The sequence below is a fragment of the Amblyraja radiata genome, chromosome 7, assembly GCF_010909765.2.
Source record: "Amblyraja radiata isolate CabotCenter1 chromosome 7, sAmbRad1.1.pri, whole genome shotgun sequence".
Taxonomy (NCBI): Eukaryota; Metazoa; Chordata; class Chondrichthyes; order Rajiformes; family Rajidae; genus Amblyraja; species Amblyraja radiata.
Genome location: NC_045962.1, coordinates 3,650,216 through 3,675,137, shown reverse-complemented (window position 1 = coordinate 3,675,137; position 24,922 = coordinate 3,650,216). Strand labels below are relative to the sequence as shown.

The window sequence follows — 24,922 nt, the reverse complement described above, 5'->3', positions numbered from 1 at the left end:
TGTTAGGCAGGTTGGTCTTTACAACAATCCCGTAGCTTCTTGCCCATTGTTACGAAGCCTTGATTTTGTTTTCCAAATTACTTGAGTTGGTCACTAATTACTTGATTCTGAATCCCACAGTCACAAGGCTGTTGATCAGTAGTGGACAAGTCTGGTTGCTCATCCAGTAACTTGGTCAGTGAAGTAGAACAGTTGCCACACCTGTGAGGTTGCTGCGTTTTGGATGAAACTTTAAACCAATATCCTGTCCACCAAGATGCAGGACAGAACACCACAGGAGATCCTTCCTCCCACGGCTAACAAACTGTACAACTCCTCCCCCTTCTGTCTTGGGATAGATTAAGTTCTATCGTATCGTGTCGTATTAAGTTGCAGTGCGTTATTTGTAGAAAATTGTGGGAATTATCCCCAAAGTCCTATTTGATAATTGGTGCCTTTCCCAATACTAAAACGCATGACCTGGTCATGACTTCATTGCTGTTCATGGGAACATTTGCTTTGTGCAAATTGGCTGCTAGTTTGCAACAATGCAACTCGGAGTACTTTAGATGTACATTGATTATAAAGAACTTCAAGACATGATGAAGGATAATAATCAAGGATGTGTCGCACCCTGGCCACTCCCTCTTCTCCCATCAGGCAAAAGGTATAGAAGTGTGAAAACGCACACCTCCAGATTCAGGGTCAGTTTGTTCCCAGCTGTTATCAGGCAACTGAATCAACCTACCACAACCAGAGAGCAGTGCTGAACTACTATAATAATAATAATAATGTATTTTATTTGGTGGCGCCTTTCTGGACACCCAAGGACACCTTACAGGACATAAAATCACAATGCATTTATCAATATTAAAATCAAGTTGATTATCTACTATCTACCTCTTTTGTGACCCTCGGACTATACTTGCTCGGACTTTGCTGGCTTTTCCTTGCACGAAATGTTATTTGTTTATCATGTATCTATACACTGTAAACGGCTCGATTGTAATCACGTATTGTCTTTCTGCTGACTGGTTAGCATGCAACAAAAACTTTTCACTGTACCTCGGTACACATGACAATAAACTAAACTTAACTGATGAGGTCATGCGTTGCATAAATATACAGCTCTTTGCTTTCATTTTGTGTGAAATTGTTCACTTCCCGGGCATTCTGTTTCCTTCTACGCCCAAACTGAAGCTTACTGGACACACAAGAGACTGCAGATGCTGCAATCTTGATCAGAAAAGGAACTGAGCGTGTAGACAAAGTGTCTGTGGAGCAGACTGGCCGGGTGATGTTGAGTTGTTGGGACCCTTCTTCAGGCCACTGGGTATTGTTTTTGGTTTACCATCAGTTAGACCATCAGTACTTTGGTCTACCAATTGGACAGATATTAAACTGAGTTCTTGAAAAGGAGCTCGGGATAGGTGGCAGCCACAGTGACGCCACTTGTAGCAAGTGGCCGTATGAGCAGTACATCAGTTACAACAGAGCAGTTTTATATCTGCGCTATGAATATGAGGTTACCAAACGGGAAAAGTAATCACAATCATAATCATACTTTATTAGCCAAGTATGTTTTGCAACATGCGAGGAGTTTGATTTGCCATACAGTCATACCAATAAAAAGCAACAGAACACACAAAATACATTTTAACATAAACATCCACCACAGTGACTCCTCCACATTCCTCACTGTGATTGGAGGCGAAAAAAGTTCAATCTCTTCCCTTCTTTGTCCTCCAGAGGTCGGGGGCCTCGAGCCGGGTGGCGGGCCTCCTTGTCGGGGCGATTAAGCTCCTGCATCGGTGGGGGGGAGGGGGGGGGGGGGGAATCTCAGCTCCACCGCGCCGGGCGATCTGCCCCGGGTCGAATGTCGTACGGCTTTTCGCAGTTCCCGACGTCAGTCTCAACCCGAGACTGCGAACTCCTTGATGTTAAACTGTGTAGGAAGGAACTGCAGATGCTGGTTCACACCGAAGATAGACACAAAATGCTGGAGTAACTCAGCAGGACAGGCAACATCTCTGGAGAGAAGGAATGGGTGGCGTTTCGGGTTGAGGCCCTTCTTCAGACTGCGAGTCAGGGGTGAGGGAGACACAGAGATAAGGAATAGTAAGGTGTGAAAAGAAGACATCCCAGCAGTGTGAATATCGTCTTCTCTAACTACAAGTAACCCTTGCTTTCCCTCTCTCTCCATCCCTCACCCTTCCCAGTTCTCCGACCAGTCTGGCTGTCCGCCTGATAACATTTTATCTGCTTTCTCCTATCTAACAATGATCTATTCTCCATTTTCCTTGATGCTACATCTCTTTTGATGTCTCGTACTAACCCCTGATTAGTACGGGTGCCAGCGGTTATGGGGAGAAGACATGGGAATGGGGTTGAGAGGGAAAGATAGATCAGCCATGATTGAATAGCAGAGTAGACTTGATGGGCCGAATGGCCTATTTCTGCTACCTGAAATTATTAACTGAGATAGTTTATGAAGTCCCAGTCAATATTGAGGAAATTAACGTCACCCTGTACAACATCCGTGTTGTGTTTGCATCTTGCCATAACCTGCGTACATATCTGTTTCTTTATCTCTCACTGGCTCCTGGGAAGACTGAGGTGTAACTCTGTCATAGTGATTGCAGTTTTTCGCAGCTCTACACATATTGTCCCACTGGACGAACCTTCCAACTTCACTTTAGATATCACCTACATTCTACAAATCAATGGTGTCCTATCTTGCCATATGTGACTCTTCACTGGCTGTGTAATGGTTCTAAAACTCCTCTGAAATCATCTTCTAACTTTTTCTCCGTGACATTGACTGCATTGGTGCTGCTGACTGCATTGGTGCTGAATTCATTCGTTATCATCACATTCGCTACTGACTTCTATCCTGCCCCTCAGACCATCCCTGACACATCTCTCCCTTTTCTGCATCTCCATGTTTCCACCGTGGAAGACACGTACGGCACGGTGGCGCAGCGGTAGAGTTGCGGCCTTACGGCGCCAGAGACCCGGGTTCGATCCCAACCACGTGTGCTGTCTGTACGGAGCTTGTATGTTCTCCCCGTGACATATGTGGGTTTTCTCCAAGATCTTCAATTTCCTCCCACACTCCAAAGACGTACAGATCTGTAGGTTAATTGGTTCGGTACAAGTGTAAATTGTCCCTAGTGTGTAGCTAGTGTGCGGGGATCGCTGGTCGGTGAGGACTCGGGGGGATGAAGAACCTGTTTCTGCGCCTTGTCTCTAAACTAAACTAAATTAAACAAATGATCCACCGATAGCTGCTGTAAAGGCATTGACTCACGCAGCTACCTGAACTACACCTCCTCTCACCTTATTGCTTGTAAGGACGTCATCCTTTTCTCCCAGTATCCTCCTCCCTTGCACATTTGGTCTCAGCCTGAGGCTTTCCATTGCTGAACTTCTGAAATTGTTTAGTTTGGAGATACAGCACAGAACCAGGCCCTTCGGCCCACCAAGTCCATGCCGACCAGTGATCCCCGCACAGTAGCACTATCCTACACACACTGGGTACACTTATACCAAGCCAATTAACCGACAAGCCTGCACATCTTTGAGGTGTGGAGGGAAACCGGAGATTCCGGAGAAAACCTCCACAGGTCAGCGGGAAAAGTTGGAAACTCCATACAGACAGCACCCATAGTCAGGATCGAACCCGGGTGTCTGGCGCTGTAAGTCAGCAGCTCTACCGCTTAGCCACCATGTCCTCCATGTTTAGGAAGTGAGCCTTCCCTCTACCATAGTTAATGGAGTTAATGGAGTCCTGCTCTCATCCACCTTCCCCCATTCAAAACAAGAGGTAGATTTCCTTTGGGCACGGCCATGAAGCACGGAAACATGCCATCGGTCCAACACCCATAACGACCAGTTAGACAGGTACATGGATAGGACTGATTTGGAGGGATATGGACCAACCACGTGCAGGTGGGACTAGTGGAGCTGGGACATGTTGGGCCGAAGGGCCTATTTCCACACTGCATCACTCTATGACTAAGATAACCCATCTAAGCTAGTATTCATTTTTCACTTGGGCAGCTTACAACCCAGTGGTATGAATATTGATTTCTCTAACCTCAAGTAACCCCTGCATCCCCCCTCTCTCCATCCCTCCCCCACCCAAGTCGCACCAGCTTCAAAGTTGTCTTGTTGAGTCTCATTGGCTGTACTCGTTCTCACCTAGCACACAGCTAACAATGGCCTGTTTCCTTTATTATAGTTATTTATTTGCATATCTTTCATCCATTTGTTCTATATTTCTCTACATCACCGTCTATATATCTCGTTTCCCTTTCCCCTGACTCTCAGTCTGAAGAAGGGTCTTGTCCCGAAACGTCACCTGCTGCCTGTCGCGCTGAGTTACCCAAGCATTTTGTGTCTATTTTCGGTTTAAACCAGCATCTGCTGTTCCTTCCTACATACTCCTAAGCATCTGTCAAATGCTGTCCACATTGCCCCCTTCAGTGCTATTCTACTGGGTAGAAATATAGATCAAATGATGCAGCACATAAACAGGCTATGTAGCTCACTGTCTCCAATATCTACATACATTAATCTCACTGAGCAACACTTTGTGCTATGCACTGGCAATTTGTGTTTGTCCAGATGCTTCTTAAATGTTGTGAGAATACCTCTCTTCACCACCCTCTCAGACAGTACCTACCAGAGTCCAGTTATCCTGAATGAAAAGCTCTTTACTTATATCCCTTCCAAATCAAGGGCGCCGATTGGACGAGAGAAACGTTGGTCAGCAGGCAGTGGGGGGGGGGGGGGCGGGACATGTAGATTCAGTGCGATGATTGGAGGAGGGAGTTGTCGGTCAGAGGCGGAAGTAAGGGGGTGGGACTGAGGGTAATGCGCGGTGATTGGAGGAGGGAGTTGTCGGTCAGAGGTGGAAGTAGGGGGTGGGACTGAGGGTAATGCACGGTGATTGGAGGAGGGAAACGTATTGTGGAGCAAAGATCATAGAGCGGAGCTTGAATCGGCCCGTTCGCGGGGTATTTCATCGCCTAGCGCGGCTTAAAATCGGCCGTGGGATCTTCCACCGCCCCACTGTCAAATTGTTGCATCGAGGCTCCCGATGTTGAAGCCCCCGCCAGGCAACGGAACATCCCACGGCCAGTTTTAAGCCGCGCCGGGCGATGAAAGGCCCCGCAAACGGGCCGATTGAAGCCCCACGATTCGGGGCGGACGTTGCTGCAGTTTGGAGTCGGTCACCAGGTCAGCTCCCGATGTTTCCGTCCGCAGGGCCCACGGCCGAAGCCTCGTGCGCGTGTGTGTGTGCGCGTGCGCCCACCAAGAAATTGTGTTCCCCCCACCCCCCACCCCCATGTTTTGACAGCGATTTCCGCCCCTGTTTACGTATTAATCAAACCTCCTGTATGCTGTTACAAAACATGCTGAGCGGGTCAGGCAGCGCCTCTGGAGAACATGGATTGGTGATGTTTGGGATCGAGACCTTTCTTCAGACTGAGAGTCAAGGGAAAGGGAAATGAGAGATATAGATGGTGATGTAGAGCGATATAGAACAAATGAATGAAAGTAACAATGATACTTTCCACTTTTCAACAAAATTGTATAAGGGGTAAGAGTGTTGTAAAAACAAGCCTGAAGGCTTTGTGTCTCAATGCAAGGAGCATTCGTAATAAGGTGGATGAGTTGAATGTGCAGATAGCTATTAATGACTATGATATAGTTGGGATCACGGAGACATGGCTCCAGGGTGACCAAGGCTGGGAGCTGAACATCCAGGGATATTCAATATTCAGGAGGGATAGAGAGAAAGGAAAAGGAGGTGGGGTAGCGTTGCTGATTAGAGAGGAGATTAACGCAATGGAAAGGAAGGACATTAGTTTGCAGGATGTGGAATCGGTATGGGTAGAGCTGCGAAACACTAAGGGGCAGAAAACGCTGGTGGGTGTTGTGTACAGGCCACCTAACAGTAGTAGTGAAGTTGGAGATGGTATCAAACAGGAAATTAGAAATGCGTGCGACAAAGGCAAAACCGTTATAATGGGTGACTTCAATCTACATATAGATTGGGTGAATCAAATTGGCAGGGGTGCTGAGGAAGAGGATTTTTTGGAATGTATGCGGGATAGTTATCTAAATCAACATGTAGAGGAACCAACGAGAGAGCAGGCTATTTTAGACTGGGTATTGAGTAATGAGGAAGGGTTAGTTAGCAGTCTTGTTGTACGTGCCCCCTTGGGCAAGAGTGACCATAATATGGTTGAGTTCTTCATTAGGATGGAGAGTGACATTGTTAATTCAGAAACAATGGTTCTGAACTTAAAGAAAGGTAACTTTGAGGGTATGAGACGTGAATTGGCCAAGATTGACTGGCAATTAATTCTAAAAGGGTTGACGGTGGATATACAATGGAAGACATTTAAAGACTGCATGGATGAACTACAAAAATTGTTCATCCCAGTTTGGCAAAAGAATAAATCAGGGAAGGCAGTGCATCCGTGGATAACAAGGGAAATCAGGGATAGTATCAAAGCGAAGGATGATGCGTACAAATTAGCCAGAAAAAGCAGCATACCGGAGGACTGGGAGAAATTCAGAGACCAGCAGAGGAGGACAAAGGGCTTAATTAGGAAAGGAAAAATAGATTATGAAAGAAAACTGGCAGGGAACATAAAAACTGACTGCAAAAGTTTTTATAGATATGTGAAAAGAAAGAGATTAGTTAAAACAAATGTAGGTCCCTTGCAGTCAGAAACAGGTGAGTTGATCATGGGGAACAAGGATATGGCGGACCAATTGAATAACTACTTTGGTTCCGTCTTCACTAAGGAAGACATAAATAATCTGCCGGAAATAGCAGGGGACCGCGGGTCAAAGGAGTTGGAGGAATTGAGTGAAATCCAGGTTAGCCGGGAAGTGGTGTTGGGTAAATTAAATGGATTAAAGGCCGATAAATCCCCAGGGCCAGATAGGCTGCATCCCAGAGTACTTAAGGAAGTAGCTCCAGAAATAGTGGATGCATTAGTAATAATCTTTCAAAACTCTTTAGATTCTGGAGTAGTTCCTGAGGATTGGCGGGTAGCAAACGTAACCCCACTTTTTAAGAAGGGAGGGAGAGAGAAAATGGGGAATTACAGACCAGTTAGTCTAACATCGGTAGTGGGGAAACTGCTAGAGTCAGTTATTAAAGATGGGATAGCAGCACATTTGGAAAGTGGTGAAATCATTGGACAAAGTCAGCATGGATTTACAAAAGGTAAATCATGTCTGACGAATCTTATAGAATTTTTCGAGGATGTAACTAGTAGCGTGGATAGGGGAGAACCAGTGGATGTGGTGTATCTGGACTTCCAGAAGGCTTTCGACAAGGTCCCACATAACAGATTAGTTTACAAACTTAAAGCACATGGCATTGGGGGTTCAGTATTGATGTGGATAGAGAACTGGCTGGCAAACAGGAAGCAAAGAGTAGGAGTAAACGGGTCCTTTTCACAATGGCAGGCAGTGACTAGTGGGGTACCGCGAGGCTCAGTGCTGGGACCCCAGCTATTTACAATATATATTAATGATCTGGATGAGGGAATTGAAGGCAATATCTCCAAGTTTGCGGATGACACTAAGCTGGGGGGCAGTGTTAGCTGTGAGGAGGATGCTAGGAGACTGCAAGGTGACTTGGATAGGCTGGGTGAGTGGGCAAATGTTTGGCAGATGCAGTATAATGTGGATAAATGTGAGGTTATCCATTTTGGTGGCAAAAACAGGAAAGCAGACTATCATCTAAATGGTGGCCGACTAGGAAAAGGGGAGATGCAGCGAGACCTGGGTGGCATGGTACACCAGTCATTGAAAGTGGGCATGCAGGTGCAGCAGGCAGTGAAGAAAGCGAATGGTATGTTAGCTTTCATAGCAAAAGGATTTGAGTATAGGAGCAGGGAGGTTCTACTGCAGTTGTACAGGGTCTTGGTGAGACCACACCTGGAGTATTGCGTACAGTTTTGGTCTCCAAATCTGAGGAAGGACATTATTGCCATAGAGGGAGTGCAGAGATGGTTCACCAGACTGATTCCTGGGATGTCAGGACTGTCTTATGAAGAAAGACTGGATAGACTTGGTTTATACTCTCTAGAATTTAGGAGATTGAGAGGGGATCTTATAGAAACTTACAAAATTCTTAAGGGGTTGGACAGGCTAGATGCAGGAAGATTGCTCCCGATGTTGGGGAAGTCCAGGACAAGGGGTCACAGCTTAAGGATAAGGGGGAAATCCTTTAAAACCGAGATGAGAAGAACATTTTTCACACAGAGAGTGGTGAATCTCTGGAACTCCCTGCCACAGAGGGTAGTCGAGGCCAGTTCATTGGCTATATTTAAGAGGGAGTTAGATGTGGCCCTTGTGGCTAAAGGGATCAGAGGGAATGGAGAGAAGGCAGGTACGGGATACTGAGTTGGATGATCAGCCATGATCATATTGAATGGCGGTGCAGGCTCGAAGGGCCGAATGGCCTACTCCTGCACCTAATTTCTATGTTTCTATGTTTCTATGTTAAAAGAAACAGGCTGTTGTAAGCTGTGTGGTAAGTGGGAAAGAGTACAGACAATGAGATTCAACAAGACGACTTTGAAACTGGTACGACTTGGATGGGGGACGGAGGGAGCGAGAGGGGATACAAGGGTTACTTGAAGTTAGAGAAGCCAATATACGTACAGCTGGGTTGTACGCTGCCCAAGCAAAATATGAGGTGCTGTTCCTCCAATTTGCGTTTGGCCTCACTCTGACCACGGAGGAGGCCGAGGACAGAAAGGTCAGTGTGGGAATGGGAAGGAGAGTTAAAGTGTTTGGCAACTGGGAGATCAGGTAGGTTCAGGAGGACTGAGTGAAGGCGTTCAGCGACACGATCATGTTTGGTCTGGCCGATATACGAGTCCACACCTTGAACAATATATCTGAGTAAAATATCATTTGGATCTATGTAAAATTAATGTTCTTGTTTTGAATAGACCCTTTTTATTTCTAGGAGACCATGCTTAGTCTGTAACTTTGAATCTGGAGTATTCATAATGAATCCATTTAGCGATTGCGAGTTACTTTCATACTGACTTTCCTTGGTATTTCTAAATTTACATTATCAGGCCCTTGTAAATGTTTGCCATTTGGGTGGGATATTTTCATTACTTCGTTATTTGAGTGACTTTGGCAATGTAAGAGTCCACACTTTCAACAACGGATACAGTAGATGAGGTTGGAGGAGGTGCAAGTGAACCTCTGCCTCACTTGGAAATACAGAAGATGTGAGAGAATGATTGAAGAGTTAAGAATTGTGAAGCTAGAGGAAGGAATAGAAGCAGAAGTGAGGGGGGGGGGGGCCGGTGACAAAACAGGTGCGAGTCCAGTTGGGGCACGGGGAAAGGGGGTGGGAGGGAAGAAGGGGGTGGGGTGGGGCAATTCATGTTTTAATGGGAATTCAATGCTCATTGGATTGTAAGCGGAGTACAAGGTGCTGTACCTCCAGTTTGCATGTGGCCGCACTCTGGCAATGGGGACAGAAAGGACAGTATGGGAATGGGAAGAAATGATTAGCAAGTGGGAGATCCAGTAGGCCTTGACAGACCGATACACTGTCTTCAGCTCAGTAGTCTACAGGGTGAAGTGCCATGGGATGTTCATTTGATGGTAATGACACTATATGGCATATAAAGTGTCAGTTTAAAAACTCTCTGCATTTTCTAATGTTAATTTCTGAGCCTATGGTCGAGTTGCTGCCTTACAGCACTTACAGCGCCGGAGACCCGGGTTCAATCCCGACTATGGGTGCTGTCTGTACGGAGTTTGTACGTTCTCCCCGTGACCGCGTGGGTTTTCTCCGAGATGTTTGGTTGCCCCCCACACTCCAAAGACGTACAAGTTTGTAGGTTAATCGGCTTGGTAAATGTAAAATCGTCCCTAGTGTGTAGGATGGTGTTAATGTGCGCGGATCGCTGGTCGTTGTGGACAGTGGGCCAAAGGGCCTGTTTCCACGCTGTATCTCTATACTAAACTAAACTAAAGATGAACCTTGTGGTAGGGATGAAGATGTCCTGGTTGGGTTGCTTCTGGGCCTGGCCAAGCTGGCCATCCGCGAGTCACGGCGCCAGACAGTGGAGGGCTCTACTCGAGCCGGCTGCATGCCCTTTTTCCGGGGATACGTCCGTGCCCGGGTGGGGTTATAAAGGGAATACGCCCAGTCCACGGGCACCCTGAGGGAGTTCCGGGACCGCTGGGCTCCGCAGGGTGTAGAATGTATCCTCAATAAGGATTGTAACATAGTTGTATAATATTTATTATGGATATATGTTTATATTGTATTATGGTGGTGGGTTCGGGCTTGTTTTATTGTAGTGTAAATATTATTTTTTAATAATTGAATACATTTTTGTATTTAAAAAAAAGATGGACTTTGTAACAATTATTTTATAAAATTAAAGTATTGCTACTGGAAAATTGGTGGGATAGTTCTTATATTTATGAACATGGTACCACAGAGGATAACCTCCAGGCTAGATCCAACTATACTCTCTAGCTCACATCAATGCTGCATTTTACATTTGATATGACCACTAGCAATCATTGCCTCTCAGTTTGGTCAGTGACTAATGGGGAAAGGTTTTTGCAATTGTGGCTACTCTCCTGTCTGGGGTTCCTGTTGTCAAGCTATTAGCTGCAGCAATCTGTGTTACAATCTGAGCAATAAATACCACAAGGAAGATTTTTTGAAGTGCGTTGCGTTTGTATAAATGTACACAAAATACTGGAGTAACTCAGCGGGACAGGCAGCATCTCTGGAGAGAAGGAATGGGTGACATTTTGGGTCGAGACCCTTCTTCAGACTGAAGATGTGTCTCAACCCGAAACGTCTCAAGCCAAAACGTCACCCCTTCCTTCTCTCCAGAGATGCTGCCTGTCCCGCTGAGTTACTCAGACTTTTTTTTATGTTTTATTATTTATTTATTAGAAGTAAGTACAGTAATGTGGCACCAAGGTGCCAAATATATGTTGGCATGTTACATTTTATGTACTGCTTCATTTTTCTTTTTTTTCAATAATAAAAGAGAGAAAGAGAGAATAGAAAATAGAAAATAGAAAAACGTGTGGTATGGTGTGTGAAAAAGAAAAGGGAAGAAAGAGAGAAAGTGAGAAAAGAAAAAAAAAAAGGAGAGAGAAAGAGAAAGAGTAGAAAGTAAGAGAAAGGAGATAGGTATTTATATTCTTGACCATCCATCACCCAGTCCTGAAACAATTGGTTTTTACAATTTTGTTGCACCATATGCAGTCGATAAATGGAGACCAACTCGTTAAGAATTGGTCTGGTTTATCTATTAGGAGGAATCGCATTTCTTCAAGATGTGCTGTATCCAACATATTTATAATCCACATTTTAAGCGTTGGTATGGGTGTATTTTTCCAAAATTTAAGTATGCGGTTTTTTTGCCATTATTAACCCATAATTAAAAAATGAATTTTGAAATGTGTTCAATTTGTTCCCATCTCCCGTTACTCCAAGTATAATCATTTCAGTGTTAGGCTCCATTTTTATCTTGAATAATTTTGTAAATATTTCAAAGATATCGCTCCAGAATTTATGAAGTTTTATGCAGGAAACAAAAGAGTGTGTTACAGTACTCCAGCCTTTTGTGTCTATCTTCGGTTTAAACCAGTATCTGCTGTTCCTTTTGTATAAATATACTTTGGTTATATGTAACAGTTTATGCCTCTCTATATCCTTTGCAGAATGAAGAACAAACTGTGGTATTTTGAATTTGGAACAACGGAGACATTTTCTGCTACTTGCAAAAAGTTAAATGAATTTATAGAAGTGGAGGTGAGTATCTCATTTTCCTTTCACCAGTATTTCATAAGTGTCACTAAAGAGAAAAAACACTGAGGAATTTAACTCTAAGAAGTTAACTGAAATCGTTGAACGTGAGCTGTAACCTGCTCGGCTGCAGGAAGATGAAAGGCAGGTAAAAGTATTACTTGTAAACCCTTTGAACGTTTCCCAAGAATGGTCTAAACTTGGAGCATCACGTACAAATGTCAATGGACATACCTTCCTCTACCGAGAATCTTCTGTGTAAAATTTGGAAAGCAGCAATCAGGAACGGATAGTAAACCAATAAGGCCTACCTTGCATTATTCGCTCCACATTGTAAATTTGAGCTGAATGAAGTTCTTTGCAAAGGTTATGCACTTTGCTTAAGATGTGATTTACTGACACATCAAACTATTAATAACAATTCCAAAAAATGACTTCCAATTTCCTTGAACTTGGATCCACAGTTCACCAGGCCCCCTCCTTAATGCGTACCATCTGGACGGGGAATGAATAACTGCAGATGTGCTCAAAAAACACCCCTCGTGTTCTCTCCTATACTTGCCCAAGGGATGCTGCGAATCGTTGCATCACTAAAAAGATACTAAATACACCTAAAAAATAAAGGAGAATGATGTAAGTTGCTCACCATCTGCCCAGCGCTATGTTACTTTACAAGCCATTGTAGTCTTAAACTTTAATCTGGGTGTAAAATACTGCAGAGGTGTCTTCATTTTGTGAATTAAACCCATCATCCTGGCTGTCAATTTTATTCGAGCAATCTGCAGATTTATTTAGATTGTGCTGTTTGCCGGTCACTGCTTCACACTTTACCACATGTTCTTTCCGGCTGTGAATCAACTAATGCGCCTATTTTAACCTGTTTTGCTCATACAGTATCAACTTGTAAGGGATACTAAGAATCGGTGTTGTTTTGCTTCCAAAAAAATTTCACAAGCCTCAGAACAGTAGTTAGGAATGATTTTCCAGAGCTGGAACTCGTTTTGGCTGGGGGGGGACCCATTTCCTCGTTCAGCTTTGTATAAACAAAGAAAGGCTCCAGTTAGAAAACATGGAGCCGAGACGTTTCACTTCAGCTGAGATTTTAATTTGAATTAGCTTAAAGAAATGTCACTTAAATTCGAGAAGTTGACAAAAATAAATGTCCGTTGGTTCCCTCGTCTCTCATCAGTTGATTGAATTTACGATTACAACAGCTTTATACGTCTGGATGTTTTTATTGGGAGGAGGCAAAATGTTACAATGAGACTGCTTCACCTGAAGGAGAAAAAGAAAATCCTCCGGTTCCTGTTATGGTTTGCCAAAGCCAAGGAATTCTCTGGGGTCACATAAAGTCTGGCTTCAAGTTGACGTCATCCCTAAGTAGCTAATGACAGGACAGGATCAAAATATCGGCCAGATATTCAGTAGAGCTCTTCTGGAAACAATATTTGTCTGGAGATCGACACAAAATGCTGGAGTAACTCAGCGGATCAGGTAGCATCTCTGGGAAAAAGGAATGTGTGATGTTCAGGGTCGAGACCCTTCGTCAGATCTGATTCAGAGTCAGATTTTCATTTGATCCGGAGGGCCAAATGAAAAGAAAGTCTGACTTGCTTTCTCACCCACTATAATCAAATCATCTCTCTGTGATGTGAGAATATCATAAGGATTCAAAATGTATTTCACGTCTGAAGCTAATACTCGCAAGTGAGGCGAAGTAGTGGTGAAGAATGTCTGACATATGGGAAACCAAGAGATGGCTACAAGAACCAAGCAGCTTGCTTCTTGTCCCACTCACTTACCTTCCATCTGAATCTTATCATGCTATTCCCCCTCTTCATCATCTGGATTAATAATCTTCACCAGTGGAGCTTCATAATCTGCTTGGTGCCAGGTTTTCTCAGGACCAGAGGGAAACTTGGAGTAGCACGGGAAAGACCAAGTTATCACGGTCCATCATGGAATCCAATTATGTACATTGGACAAAGTTCTGCTAAGTATGAAATTAAAAATCAGAACCACAAATCCTGATTACTACCTGAACCAAATGTGAATTGGTACATGGTTAATATGGTCAAAGAGTTGGATGTGCCATTCAAAAAATAATGTGGGGAAAATTAGTTTAAATTCATAAGTATGGTTGAAGGGAGGTTTATTTCATTGACACGGGCTTCACTTGAATCAGGGTGGGACCAGTATCCTCTCAATGAATCTCCTTGAATGAACACCAATGAGCAAGGTTTTCACTGGAAAAGGCTAGAGAGAGAGGGGGGGGGGGGGAATAGACAGGATATGTAGGCTGGGGGGTGGGGGGGGGGGGGTGGAGAGAGAACATTTAGAAACTAAAGAATGATGGTAAAGGCACAGAGGAGTGAAATGGTGATAGTAACTAGAATGACGGAACAGAGCATACAAAGTATAACATGAGTCAGACTGGGGTAAAAAGGTGACATTGAAAGCTCTTTATCTGAATACACACAGCAAGACGAGAGAATTAATGACTCAAATGTCAAAAGGTCTGATCCAACAGGCATTACAGAGGCAAGATTACAAAGTTACAGAGGACGGGGAGTAAATATTCAAAAATAGTTAACTTTTAGAAAGAGGCAGAATGGAATAAGGAGAGGTAGCCTTAATACTCAGTGATGGGAGAAAGGCCATGGAGAAAAAGGATTTGTCTCAGAAAGTCAATTCGCAGTATCAGGTTGTGTAGGAAGGTTTAAACCAAAAATATACACACTCTGGAGAAGGGTCTCGACCTGAAATGTCACCCATTCCTTCTATCCAGAGATGCTCTCTGTCCCGCTGAGTTACTCCAGCTTTTTGTGTCGATCTTTAGCAGTATCAGGTTAACTGGAGCATTGCAAATATTGGTAGGATTTGTCTACAGGACTCCTCATACAGTTCTCACCACCATTTCCAGTACTTCCGCACTAATCTTACCTCCCCCCCCCGCCCCCCCCCCCCCCCCCCCCCCGACAGAATACCCCCTGGTCCTTACCTTTAACCCAACCATCTCCACATCATTCTTCAACATTTCCATGATCCCCACCAGCAGTTGTTAGTGACTGGTGGCCAGGACATGGGGGAAATAGTCTACACTATCTCTAATGTTTATATTATAGAGGAGACATTCATGAATCTGTGCTTGTTATCTCGCTTATGTTATTGGAAAAGGGAACATCAACAGTCTGCTGGCCTTGTTAATGTACTGAAAGCAAGGGTTAGTGCTTTTTTGCTGGCTTTGCAATTTACTAGAAGAAGGTGAAAGCCTGTCTTAGTTTCAGCGGAATTCATTTTGTAAGTTTAAATCTTTTTAACTTCCACACAGTCACCTCTTTGCCTGCATACCCCGTTGTGCTTTCTGCAGGGTCCGCTATTTCCAAGCTTCACAGGTCCACTTAACCCTCCCCACTCATGCCACCCTCTCCTCAGGCACTCTCTTGAAATCATAGGAAATGTGACACCTACCCCCACACAAAATGCTGGAGTAACTCAGCGGGACAGGCAGCATCTCTGGATAGAAGGAATGGGTGACGTTTTGGATTGAGACCTTTCTTCTGACTGAGAGTCAGGGGAGAGGGAGACACACAGATAAGGGAATGTGAAGGGCCTGTCCCACTTAGGTGATTTTTCAGCGGACTGTCGGTGAGTGTCAAGTTCGCGGCCTCGCTGAAAAACCGGAACGGCGAGTGTCAGAGTGGAACACACGCACACACACACACACACACACACACACACACACACACACACACACACACACACACACACACACACACACACACACACACACACACACACACACACACACACACATACACACACAAACACATCGCAAAGGCGGGGGCCAGGGAAAGCGGGGGAGCGCTGTCTGAAATTCACATGGCGCAAAGCCAAGGACATACTGCGATGAACAGGAAGGTTAAAACGGGTAGCACAGTGTACGGTAAGTCCTTTAAAAGAGCGGGGTGGGGGGGGGGGGGGTGAGGGGAGAAGAAGTGGAGACACTTTTAAGAAGCCAGATAACTTTTAATAAGCCAGAGATACGCAGCTGTGAAGTTTAGCGGGCATTTAACATTACCGGTCGGTTTTCCTTGGTTCTAAAAACTCGTGCTTAAGTTATTTTCTTTCCACAATGAGCCAACGAAAATGACCAGTCAGCAAAGGCGATTAACTAAAACTACCTACGACTACCTTGACTCCCTACAACTACATGGCGACCCCACTACCACTTCACCTACGACTACAGGATTATTGATTTTCTCCATGGTGACCAATTTTCGGTCGCAGAAACTGTTTCAACATGTTTAAAAATTAGCGGCGGCCATACTGAGGCCGTGACTAGTTCCCAGAATGCGGGAACTCCTCGCGATCATGAAGGAGACTCACCAGAGACCATCAACAAACGTGTGGCGACCATGTGGCGATCATGAGGCGAACGCAGTCTCCTGCACTCGCCTAAAAAGTCGGCTAAGTGGGACAGGCCCATAACGAGACATCAAAGTAGATGAGGCTCAGGGAAAATGTAGCGTGAAGGTGACAACGAAGCAAACAGATAAAAGTTCATCAGGCGGACATTCTGACAGGTCAGAGAACTGGGAACGGAGAGGGATGGAGAGAGAGGGAAAGCAAGGGCTACTTGAAGTTAGAGAAGTCAATGTTCATCCCGCTGGGGTGTAAGCTGCCCAAGCGAAATAGCATCTGCAGTTCCTTCCTACACCTGCACCTCCTCCCTCACCACCACTCACGTGCCTCTACAGCTCTTCCAGGTGAAACAAGGTTGACAAGAAAGTTAAAGTTAGCCCTCGTTCAAAGGGGAAGGCAATGTCACCAAAGAAAACAGTTAACCTGAGGATCGGGAAAAAAAATGCCATAACTTGAATGGGCATAATGAAAGGAAAAGTAGAAATATGAGATTGTCTAGCAAGGATCATCAAAAACAGCCAGTACAACCATACAAATGAAAAGATTTGGTAAAGTTAATGTGGTCTCTTGCAGATTGAGATGAGAGAAATTATGTTGGAGATTTAAGATATGGCAGAGAAATTTAATAAATATGGTCTCAGTCTGAAGAAGGGTCTGGACCCAAAACGTCACCCATTCCTTCAATCCAGAGATCCTGCCTGTCCCGCTGAGTTACTCCAGCATTTTGTGTCTGTCTTTGGTGTAAACCAGCATCTGCAGTTCCTTCCCACACATTAAATGCATTTGGCATGAGTTGCTTCCTAGAAGGCACAGGAAACAACCCAGAACAGGAGGTCCTGTGTTAGGTGGGCCAAAGCGTTAGGTAATTAGGTCATAAGTGATAGAAGCAGAATTAGGGCATTTGGCCCATCAAGCCCATCTGGGATGACGGGACTGTCATGTGAGGGAAGATTGAAAAGACTAGGCTTGTATTCACTGGAGTTTAGAAGGATGAGGGGGAATCTTATAAAAACATATAAAATTATAAAAGGACTGGACAAGCTAGATGCAGGAAAAATGTTCCCAATGTTGGGCAAGTCCAGAACCAGGGGCCACAGTCTTAGAAGAAAGGGGAGGCCATTTAGGACTGAGGTAAGAAAAAACTTTTTCACCCAGAGTGTTGTGAATTTGTGGAATTCCCGGCCACAGAGGGCAGTGGAGGCCAAATCACTGGATGGATTTAAGAGAGAGTCAGATAGAGCTCTAGGGGCTGGTGGAGTCAAGGGATGTTGGGAGAAGGCAGGCACGGGTTATTGATTGGGGACGATCAGCCATGATCACAATGAATGGTGATGCTGGCTCGAAGGGCCGAATGGCCTCCGCCTCCACCTATTTTCTATGTTTCTATGTCTACTTCGCCATTCAATCATGGTTGATCATTTGGTGGGCCTCCGATATCATAAGCAGACAAGAAATTATGACAAAAAATCATAATAATAACATAATGGGAGAAAGGGAAGAAACTGACAGCTGCAATTCCTCAGGGCCTGATGATGTGCACACTAGGGATTTGAAGGAGAGGTTATGGGAATACAGATGTACTGGTTGACATCTTTCAAAGCTTCATGATTTCTACAACTGCCCCTTCAAATTGATGTCTTTGTGATCCTAATGTTTAAGTACAGAGAGAGAGTTGAAAGAGGGGAAGATACACCAATTAGCCTGACATCAATTGGAAGAAATACTCGAGTCTATTAAGGAAGTGATAGCAGAGAATTTAAAATATAGTCATAGGATTGGGAAGTCAACATGGAATTTAGTTTAGTTTAGTTTAGTTTAGTTTAGATTAGAGATACAGCGCTGAACCAGGCCCTTCGGATCACCGGGTCTGCGCCGACCAGCGATCCCCACACATTAACACTATCCTACACACACTAGGGACAATGTTTACATTTTCCAAGCCAATTAACCTACAAATCTGTGGGTCTTTGGAATGTGGGAGGAAACCAAAGATCTGGGGGAAAAGCCACGGGGAGAACATACAAACTCAGTACAGACAGCAGCCGTAGTCGTGATCGAACCCGGGTCTCCGGCGCTGCATTCGCTGTAAGGCAGCAACTCTACCGCTGAGCCACCGCGACTGCCCATCGGTGGGATTATGGAAGGAAAATGTATTAAAACCTTGCTAGATTGCAACTCACAACACAGATAAAAGGAAACGGGTAGAAGTACTTGTATTCACTCTCAGAAGGGCTTTGACAAGATGTCGTACAAACTATTATTGGAGCATGTGGGATTGGGAATAATATGCTGGCGTGAACTGAGGTTTAGTTAATGGACAGAAACACAGCACAAATGCGTTGGTAATTTCATGGCAGGAAGTCTGTGACTAATGGGGGTGCTGTAGGGATTGTTGCCAGGGCCCCAGTTTTCAGTCTATGAGCAGTGATTTTGATGAGGAATTAAAGCGGAATACATTTAATTCACTGATGATACAGAGATGAGTGGCAATTTGGGCTGTGGGGAAATCGCACAAGGCACCAGGTTATATCGTCAGGCTAAATGAATAGCCAGGGGGGTTGTATATAATGTGGAAAGGTGTTGGGGTCTTTCATTTTGGTTGGACAAAGTAGCGAAGCAGAATTTTTAAAATGGTGAGAGATTGAAAGGCAAATGTGTCCTGAGGAATCCGCATGTCCGTATACATGAAGCACTCAAGTTAATGTGCGGATGCAACAATTACAAGTATGTATGTATATCAGCCATTATTGCAACGTTGATGTTAGTACCAGATTAAAGATGTCTTGCTGCAGAGTCCCGGTGAGACTGCATCTGGTATGTTGTGTACAAGTCTGATCTCCCAACACTAAGAACAATGCGTTTGCAACAGAAGGAGTTTCATACAGGTTCACCAGTTTGATTCCTGGAATGGGGTGTTTGTCCAAGAAATTAAGCAGACTTGGCCATGGCTCAAAGAGTTTGGAAGAACGTACGTTGGTCTCATTAAACATTGAAAACTCTTCCTGGGCTTAACAGGTTAGATATGGGGATGATATTTTCCCTGGCTGACATGTCCAGACCCAGTGGTCAGAATCTCAAGATAAGGGATCAGCTTTTCACAACTTAAAGCCCTGTCCCACTGTACGAGTTCATTCAAAGAGTTCTCCCGAGTTTGCCCTGATTCGAACTCGGAGATTTACGGTAATGGCCACTCGTAGGTACTCGGGGCTCTCGTGGACATTTTTCAACATGTAGAAAAATCTTCACGAGTCTTCCCAAGCTTATCCCGTTTCCCAAGTACCTGCCGTTAGCGTTACGAGCCGCTAAGAGGCGTCCCCGAGCACCGACGTACCCGCTACGTTCATTCTCAAGGTGTCCTTGAGACTCTTGAAAGGCGCCCATAAATAAAATTTATTATTATTATTATTATTATTCTACATGCTTATCACGAGTTTGATTTTGTTTTAAACTTGGGAGAGTACTTGGAATGAACTCGTACCGTGGGACCGGGCCATTAGATGGGGGCACAGTGAATCTATGGAAAGTTCTACTCGAGACTGCATGCGGACTCGATTGCTCAGTATATTGAAAACAAATCAGTAGAGTTTTAGACACAAAATGCTAAGTCTGAAGAAGGGTCTCCACCCGAAATGTCTCCAGAGATGCTATGATGCCTGTCCCCAGCATTACTCCAGCATTTTGTGTTTATCTTTGGTTTAAACCAGCATCTGCAGTTCCTTCCTACATTGATAGATTTTTAGATCAATGGATTAGTGCAGATGAGTATTGCTGCAGTCATAGGTCAACTGTGATCTTATCAAATGGTGAATCTGGCATGATGGTCCTGCCTCTCTACCCTCTGACCTCTAGGTTGGAAGCATTAATTTCAACCTTTTCTGTTGCTGTAAACATTTATAAAGCCAACGAGGGCATAAATGACCAATCCCTTCGCTGCCCTGGACTCTGAAAGCATCACCCATTTCACTCCAAGCTGGACAGGCCACGAGACCTGGGGTTAATTAGAAGATGGAACAGTACATCACAGGAATGGGCCCTTCGGCCCTCGATGTTTGTGCTGAACATGGTGTCTATCTGAACTGATCTCATCTACATGATCCACAGTGTAACCTGCACTTCCATGTGCCTATCTAAAAACCTCGTAAATGACACTAATGTATCTGTCCCTTCCACCACCCCTGGCAATGCGTTCCAGGCCCCAACCACCCTCTGTGTAAAAATGACTTGCTCCACACATCTCCATTAAACTTTCCCTCTCTCAGCTTATAGCTATACCCTCCAGTGTTGGTCATTTCCACCCTGGGAAAAAGGCTCTGACTGTCTGCCTTATCTAGGCCTCATAGTTTATCTAGGTCTCTCAGAAATACTCTGGAGTTTAGAAGGATGAGAGGGAATCTTATTGAAACATTGTGAAAAATGTGAAAAAGATACATCTTCTAGATGCGCTGGGATGCATCCTCAGTGATGTGATCTGGGGTCATCGGGTATTTCGAGTCTCACAACATCAGACACCCTCGCCCAGACGACCCAGCCGGGGTTGATCAGGCCCCGACTTGCGTCCCAGCAGCAACTGCCCATGGATCAGCCATCTTAATACCCACTCTGCAGGGGTTGGGAGACTCTAGTGCGTGGAGGGACTGGGCTCTGTGGGGTGATTCCTGGCCGGGCTCCTCCTGCGTCTCACCAGGTTCAAGGCCTGTATTAATATTATTAAGGGCTTGGACACGCTGGAGGCAGGAAACATGTTCCCGATGTTGGGGGAGTCCAGAACCAGGGGCCACAATTTAAGAATAAGGGGTAAGCCATTTAGAACGTAGATGAGGAAACACTTTTTCCACACAGAGAGTTGTGAGTCTGTGGAATTCTTTGCCTCAGAGGGTGGTGGAGGCCAGTTTTCTGGATACTTTCAAGAGAGAGCTGGATACTTTCAAGAGAGAGCTAGAAAGGGCTCTTAAAGATAGCGGAGTCGGGGGATGTGAGGAGAAGGCAGGAACGGGGTACTGATTGGGGATGGTGGTGACATTGAATGGTGGTGCTAGCTCGAAGGGCCGAATGGCCTACTCCTGCACCTATTGTCTATTGTCTAATTTTGTATAGTTTTATCAAGTCTTCCTTCAACCTCTGAGAAAAGAATCCAAGTTATCCAACCTCTCCCTGTAGCTGAAACCCCCTAATGCAGGCAACATTCTGGTAAACCTCCTCTGCACCCTCTCTAAAGCCTCCACAAAATTCCTGTAATGGGATGACCAGAACTGCACACAATATTCCACACGTGGTCTAACCAAAGTCTTATAGAGTTGCATCATGACTTCCTTAATTGCTGGGTCTATGTTCCTATCTGGCCAATGAACAGTGGTTGGTATTCTGCAGAAGAACTGTGCTTCATTGGTCTGAGAACATAATTAGCACACAACATCGGGACGTGTTCACAGTGTTTTTCAGAAGTTCTCGCTGAAAATAACTGTGACCATGTGAATGTCAGGTCAAGAGAGGATTGGATTTGAAGGTTAATTCGTCAAAGAGTCTGCTGACAGAGACTGCTGAAACACACGTACACTTGGATCAAATGCATGATGGCTTTCAACAAGCATGGAATTGTTCCACCAGTATTTTTAGAAATCATAAAACATTTTAGGAATTTTGTTTTGCATGGTTTTGAACAAAAGGGTCAAAGCGCACATCAATATTTTAAAAACTGCTTCAATTCCAGTCAAGACCATCAACAAAGGATGAAGGAACCAGCCTCATAATTTGGCCACTGGGTTGTTTTCAATCTCACTGCAGAGGTTAATGGCAGAAACAGCTGATCAATCTTCAGTGGACCAATCTTAGATAACTGGGGGAACACTTATGAAGGGGCATTTATTATGTTGAAATTATAATGTTGACATCACCACAAAATATACATTGATGTACTGTATGAATTCAAAATCGGAAGAACTGCAGATAATCGAAGTCTGAATTAAACTAACATCCTGGAAATACTCAGCAGGGCAAGCAGCATCTGTGGAGCAAGGACCAGAGTTAATGTTTCACGAGAAAGAGATTTCATTTAAACCGATGCATTATTTTGCATGCAATGGGGTCAGATAAAAAGGATCTTCTTCCCACCATACAAAGACTTTCTGAATATTTTGTAAAGGAAGTTGCTTGTGTGTTTTAGATGTGAATCTGCTGTGAATTCTCTCATGGCCACAAAGTGCTCACTCACCGATCTGGCTTTGTGAAGCAAAACCATTTACATTTTAGCAGCAGACAGACACAAAAAAGCTGGAGTAACTCAGCGGGTCAGGCAGCAATTCTGGAGAAAAGGAATAGGTGATGTTTTGGGTCGAGACCCTTGTTCAGACTTTATTAGCAGTTTAACAGTGTTAGCAGTTTAGCAGTGTTCTCCAGCCACAACCTACGAAGCAAACACCAATCCTTTTTATTCCTATGGATTGAGAACCCTTGCACCTAGTGCAGAGTAAATGTTCACAATATAAACCGGTTGTATTAACACAATCTCTCAGCACTTCAGTTCAACAATGTATTTCCCTTTATATTGTACAATTCAACGGTGGTCGCTTTGTTCTCCAGAATGCAAAATATTTTCATCCAGCTTTAAAGACAAGTATGCAGAGACTAAAGGTGGCATATAACGATGCCATGAGAACACTGCTAAGGCAACCTAGATGGTGTAGTGCCAGTAATATGTTTGTGGCTGCAGGAGTCAGTACTTTAGAAGCTATCCTAAGACACCACATGTATAAATTCATTTGCAGGATAAATGACTGCAATAAATGACTCTAAAAATGTGCTTATTGTGGCCTTGACAAACATAAGGGTTAGCACTACACGCTACGAATCCCAGTTGTGGGGACACTGGTATCGTTGTCTCGTTGTAGGACATTGATCATCTTTTAATCTGGAATTTTAACTTAAGCATTGTGGGTTTTTGTTAAATATAAATTATGATGTTTTTATGTGATATACCATGATTTTATATATATTTATGATATTTGATATGCAATGCATTTTTAATGTAATGTTGCCCCTTGTCTGGACCTTGAGTCTGTAATAAAGTTTATTATTATTATTATTATTATTATTATTATTAAATCGTGCAATTATAAGCAAGGGTTGTGCCAAAGCATTATGTTGTCTGCTTTTATACTTGTGCCTATTATCCTATTGTGTTTAATATGATGTGTTTTGTATGTCCTACGGCACTGACATCCTTACAGTTCGCCTGGCCAGTTTCTGATGTAGGTACAGAAAGGAACACCTTGTGGCTTATGCTGGGAAATCCTCGGAAAAGCCCTTCTATTTTGTCTCTGAATTATTACAAATCCTATTTAGACACAAAAAGCTGGAGTAGCTCAGCGGGCCAGACAGCACCTCTGGGGATAAGGAATAGGTGACATTTTGGGTCGAGACCTGACCCTTGCTTCCTACACATCATATTCCTATTACACATCATATCAGTCTGAAGAAGGGTTTCGGCCCGAAACGGCTTCGCTCCATAGATGCTGCCGCACCCGCTCAGTTTCTCCAGCACTTTTGTCTCCCTTCGATTTTCCAGCATCTGCAGTTCCTTCTTAAACATATTCCTATTTAATCTATTCCTGTCGACACCATCTTTCCTCTTTGTTCTATTCCTTCAGCAAACCAAGAGCAGTAATTGACATAGAATTTCAGGTCATTTCAAAATGTATATTTTTGAATTTGAAAATGAATATTTTTGACCATACTTAATAATTTCATTGTAATGAACGAATTGTTTTTATTTTAATGGTACAAGATACTGTAGCAGGAAATTCCAATCTGGATGCTTTCTATTCTATTCATGACATTATTGTGTGTAAAAGACAACATGTGCCGTGCAGTGCCAACTCATTGTAAATGTACAGCTCACCACGCAGCCATTCAGTGAAAGCATTCTTTATGAATGAGTCTCATCCATTCATGACACAGATACTCATGTGGCAGTTTGCCAAGTTCTGTAAAATCTGTCATCAGTTTCACTGGTGTTTGAATATTCCCCATTCATCGTTGCTCCACTCGTGATTGCTTGACCCAAACTGCTGATGGGAATAGGCAGAAGAAAAAACACTGCCTTGAACAGAAGCCAAAGAACATGCAGAGCCAATATATTCAATTTTCACTGAGGCTTAGACAAACTGGCTCATCGGACCTTTGTTATTATCTGAACATTGCTGCAGTTAAAATCCTTTTTTTAATCCTCTGGATTTTTGATGTGTAGCAAATTCTGCTACGAAAAGTAATTAATTCCACTACAATTGATACCATTAAAGAGAAACTGCATTACTACCCATCAAAGAGAGGTTTGAGGTTTATATGGATATTAGATCATTAATTTGATTTTTGTTTTATGGGCTTCAGGGTGAGATTTGAGATGTTTGGTGTGGGAATGGCGTTTATCACAACTGCACATTGGACCAACTGGGATTTGTCACATTCTGAACATCTCTCATTAATAGAATATTACAATTATTGTGACTTATTAGTTTGAAACATTTTGGATCGTTTAAGATGGAAAAGCTTCAGTTTAGGACATACAGATTTTGAAGTCACTGAATTTAAGTATCTGTTTAAGAAAGAACTGCAAATGCTGGAAAAATCGAAGGTAGACAAAAATGCTGGAGAAATAGACAATAGACAATAGGTGCAGGA

At 43.8% G+C, this 24,922-nt stretch overlaps 1 protein-coding gene across 1 annotated transcript in view; it reads left to right on the top strand.

The window, feature by feature from the left end:
* Positions 1-24,922, top strand: part of dgkg (diacylglycerol kinase gamma) — a 580,221-nt gene that overhangs the window by 414,435 nt on the left and 140,864 nt on the right. The window contains exon 22 of the mRNA XM_033023568.1: positions 11,740-11,830. Coding sequence (XP_032879459.1) covers positions 11,740-11,830 — 91 coding nt within the window. The remainder of the gene's footprint in view (positions 1-11,739; positions 11,831-24,922) is intronic.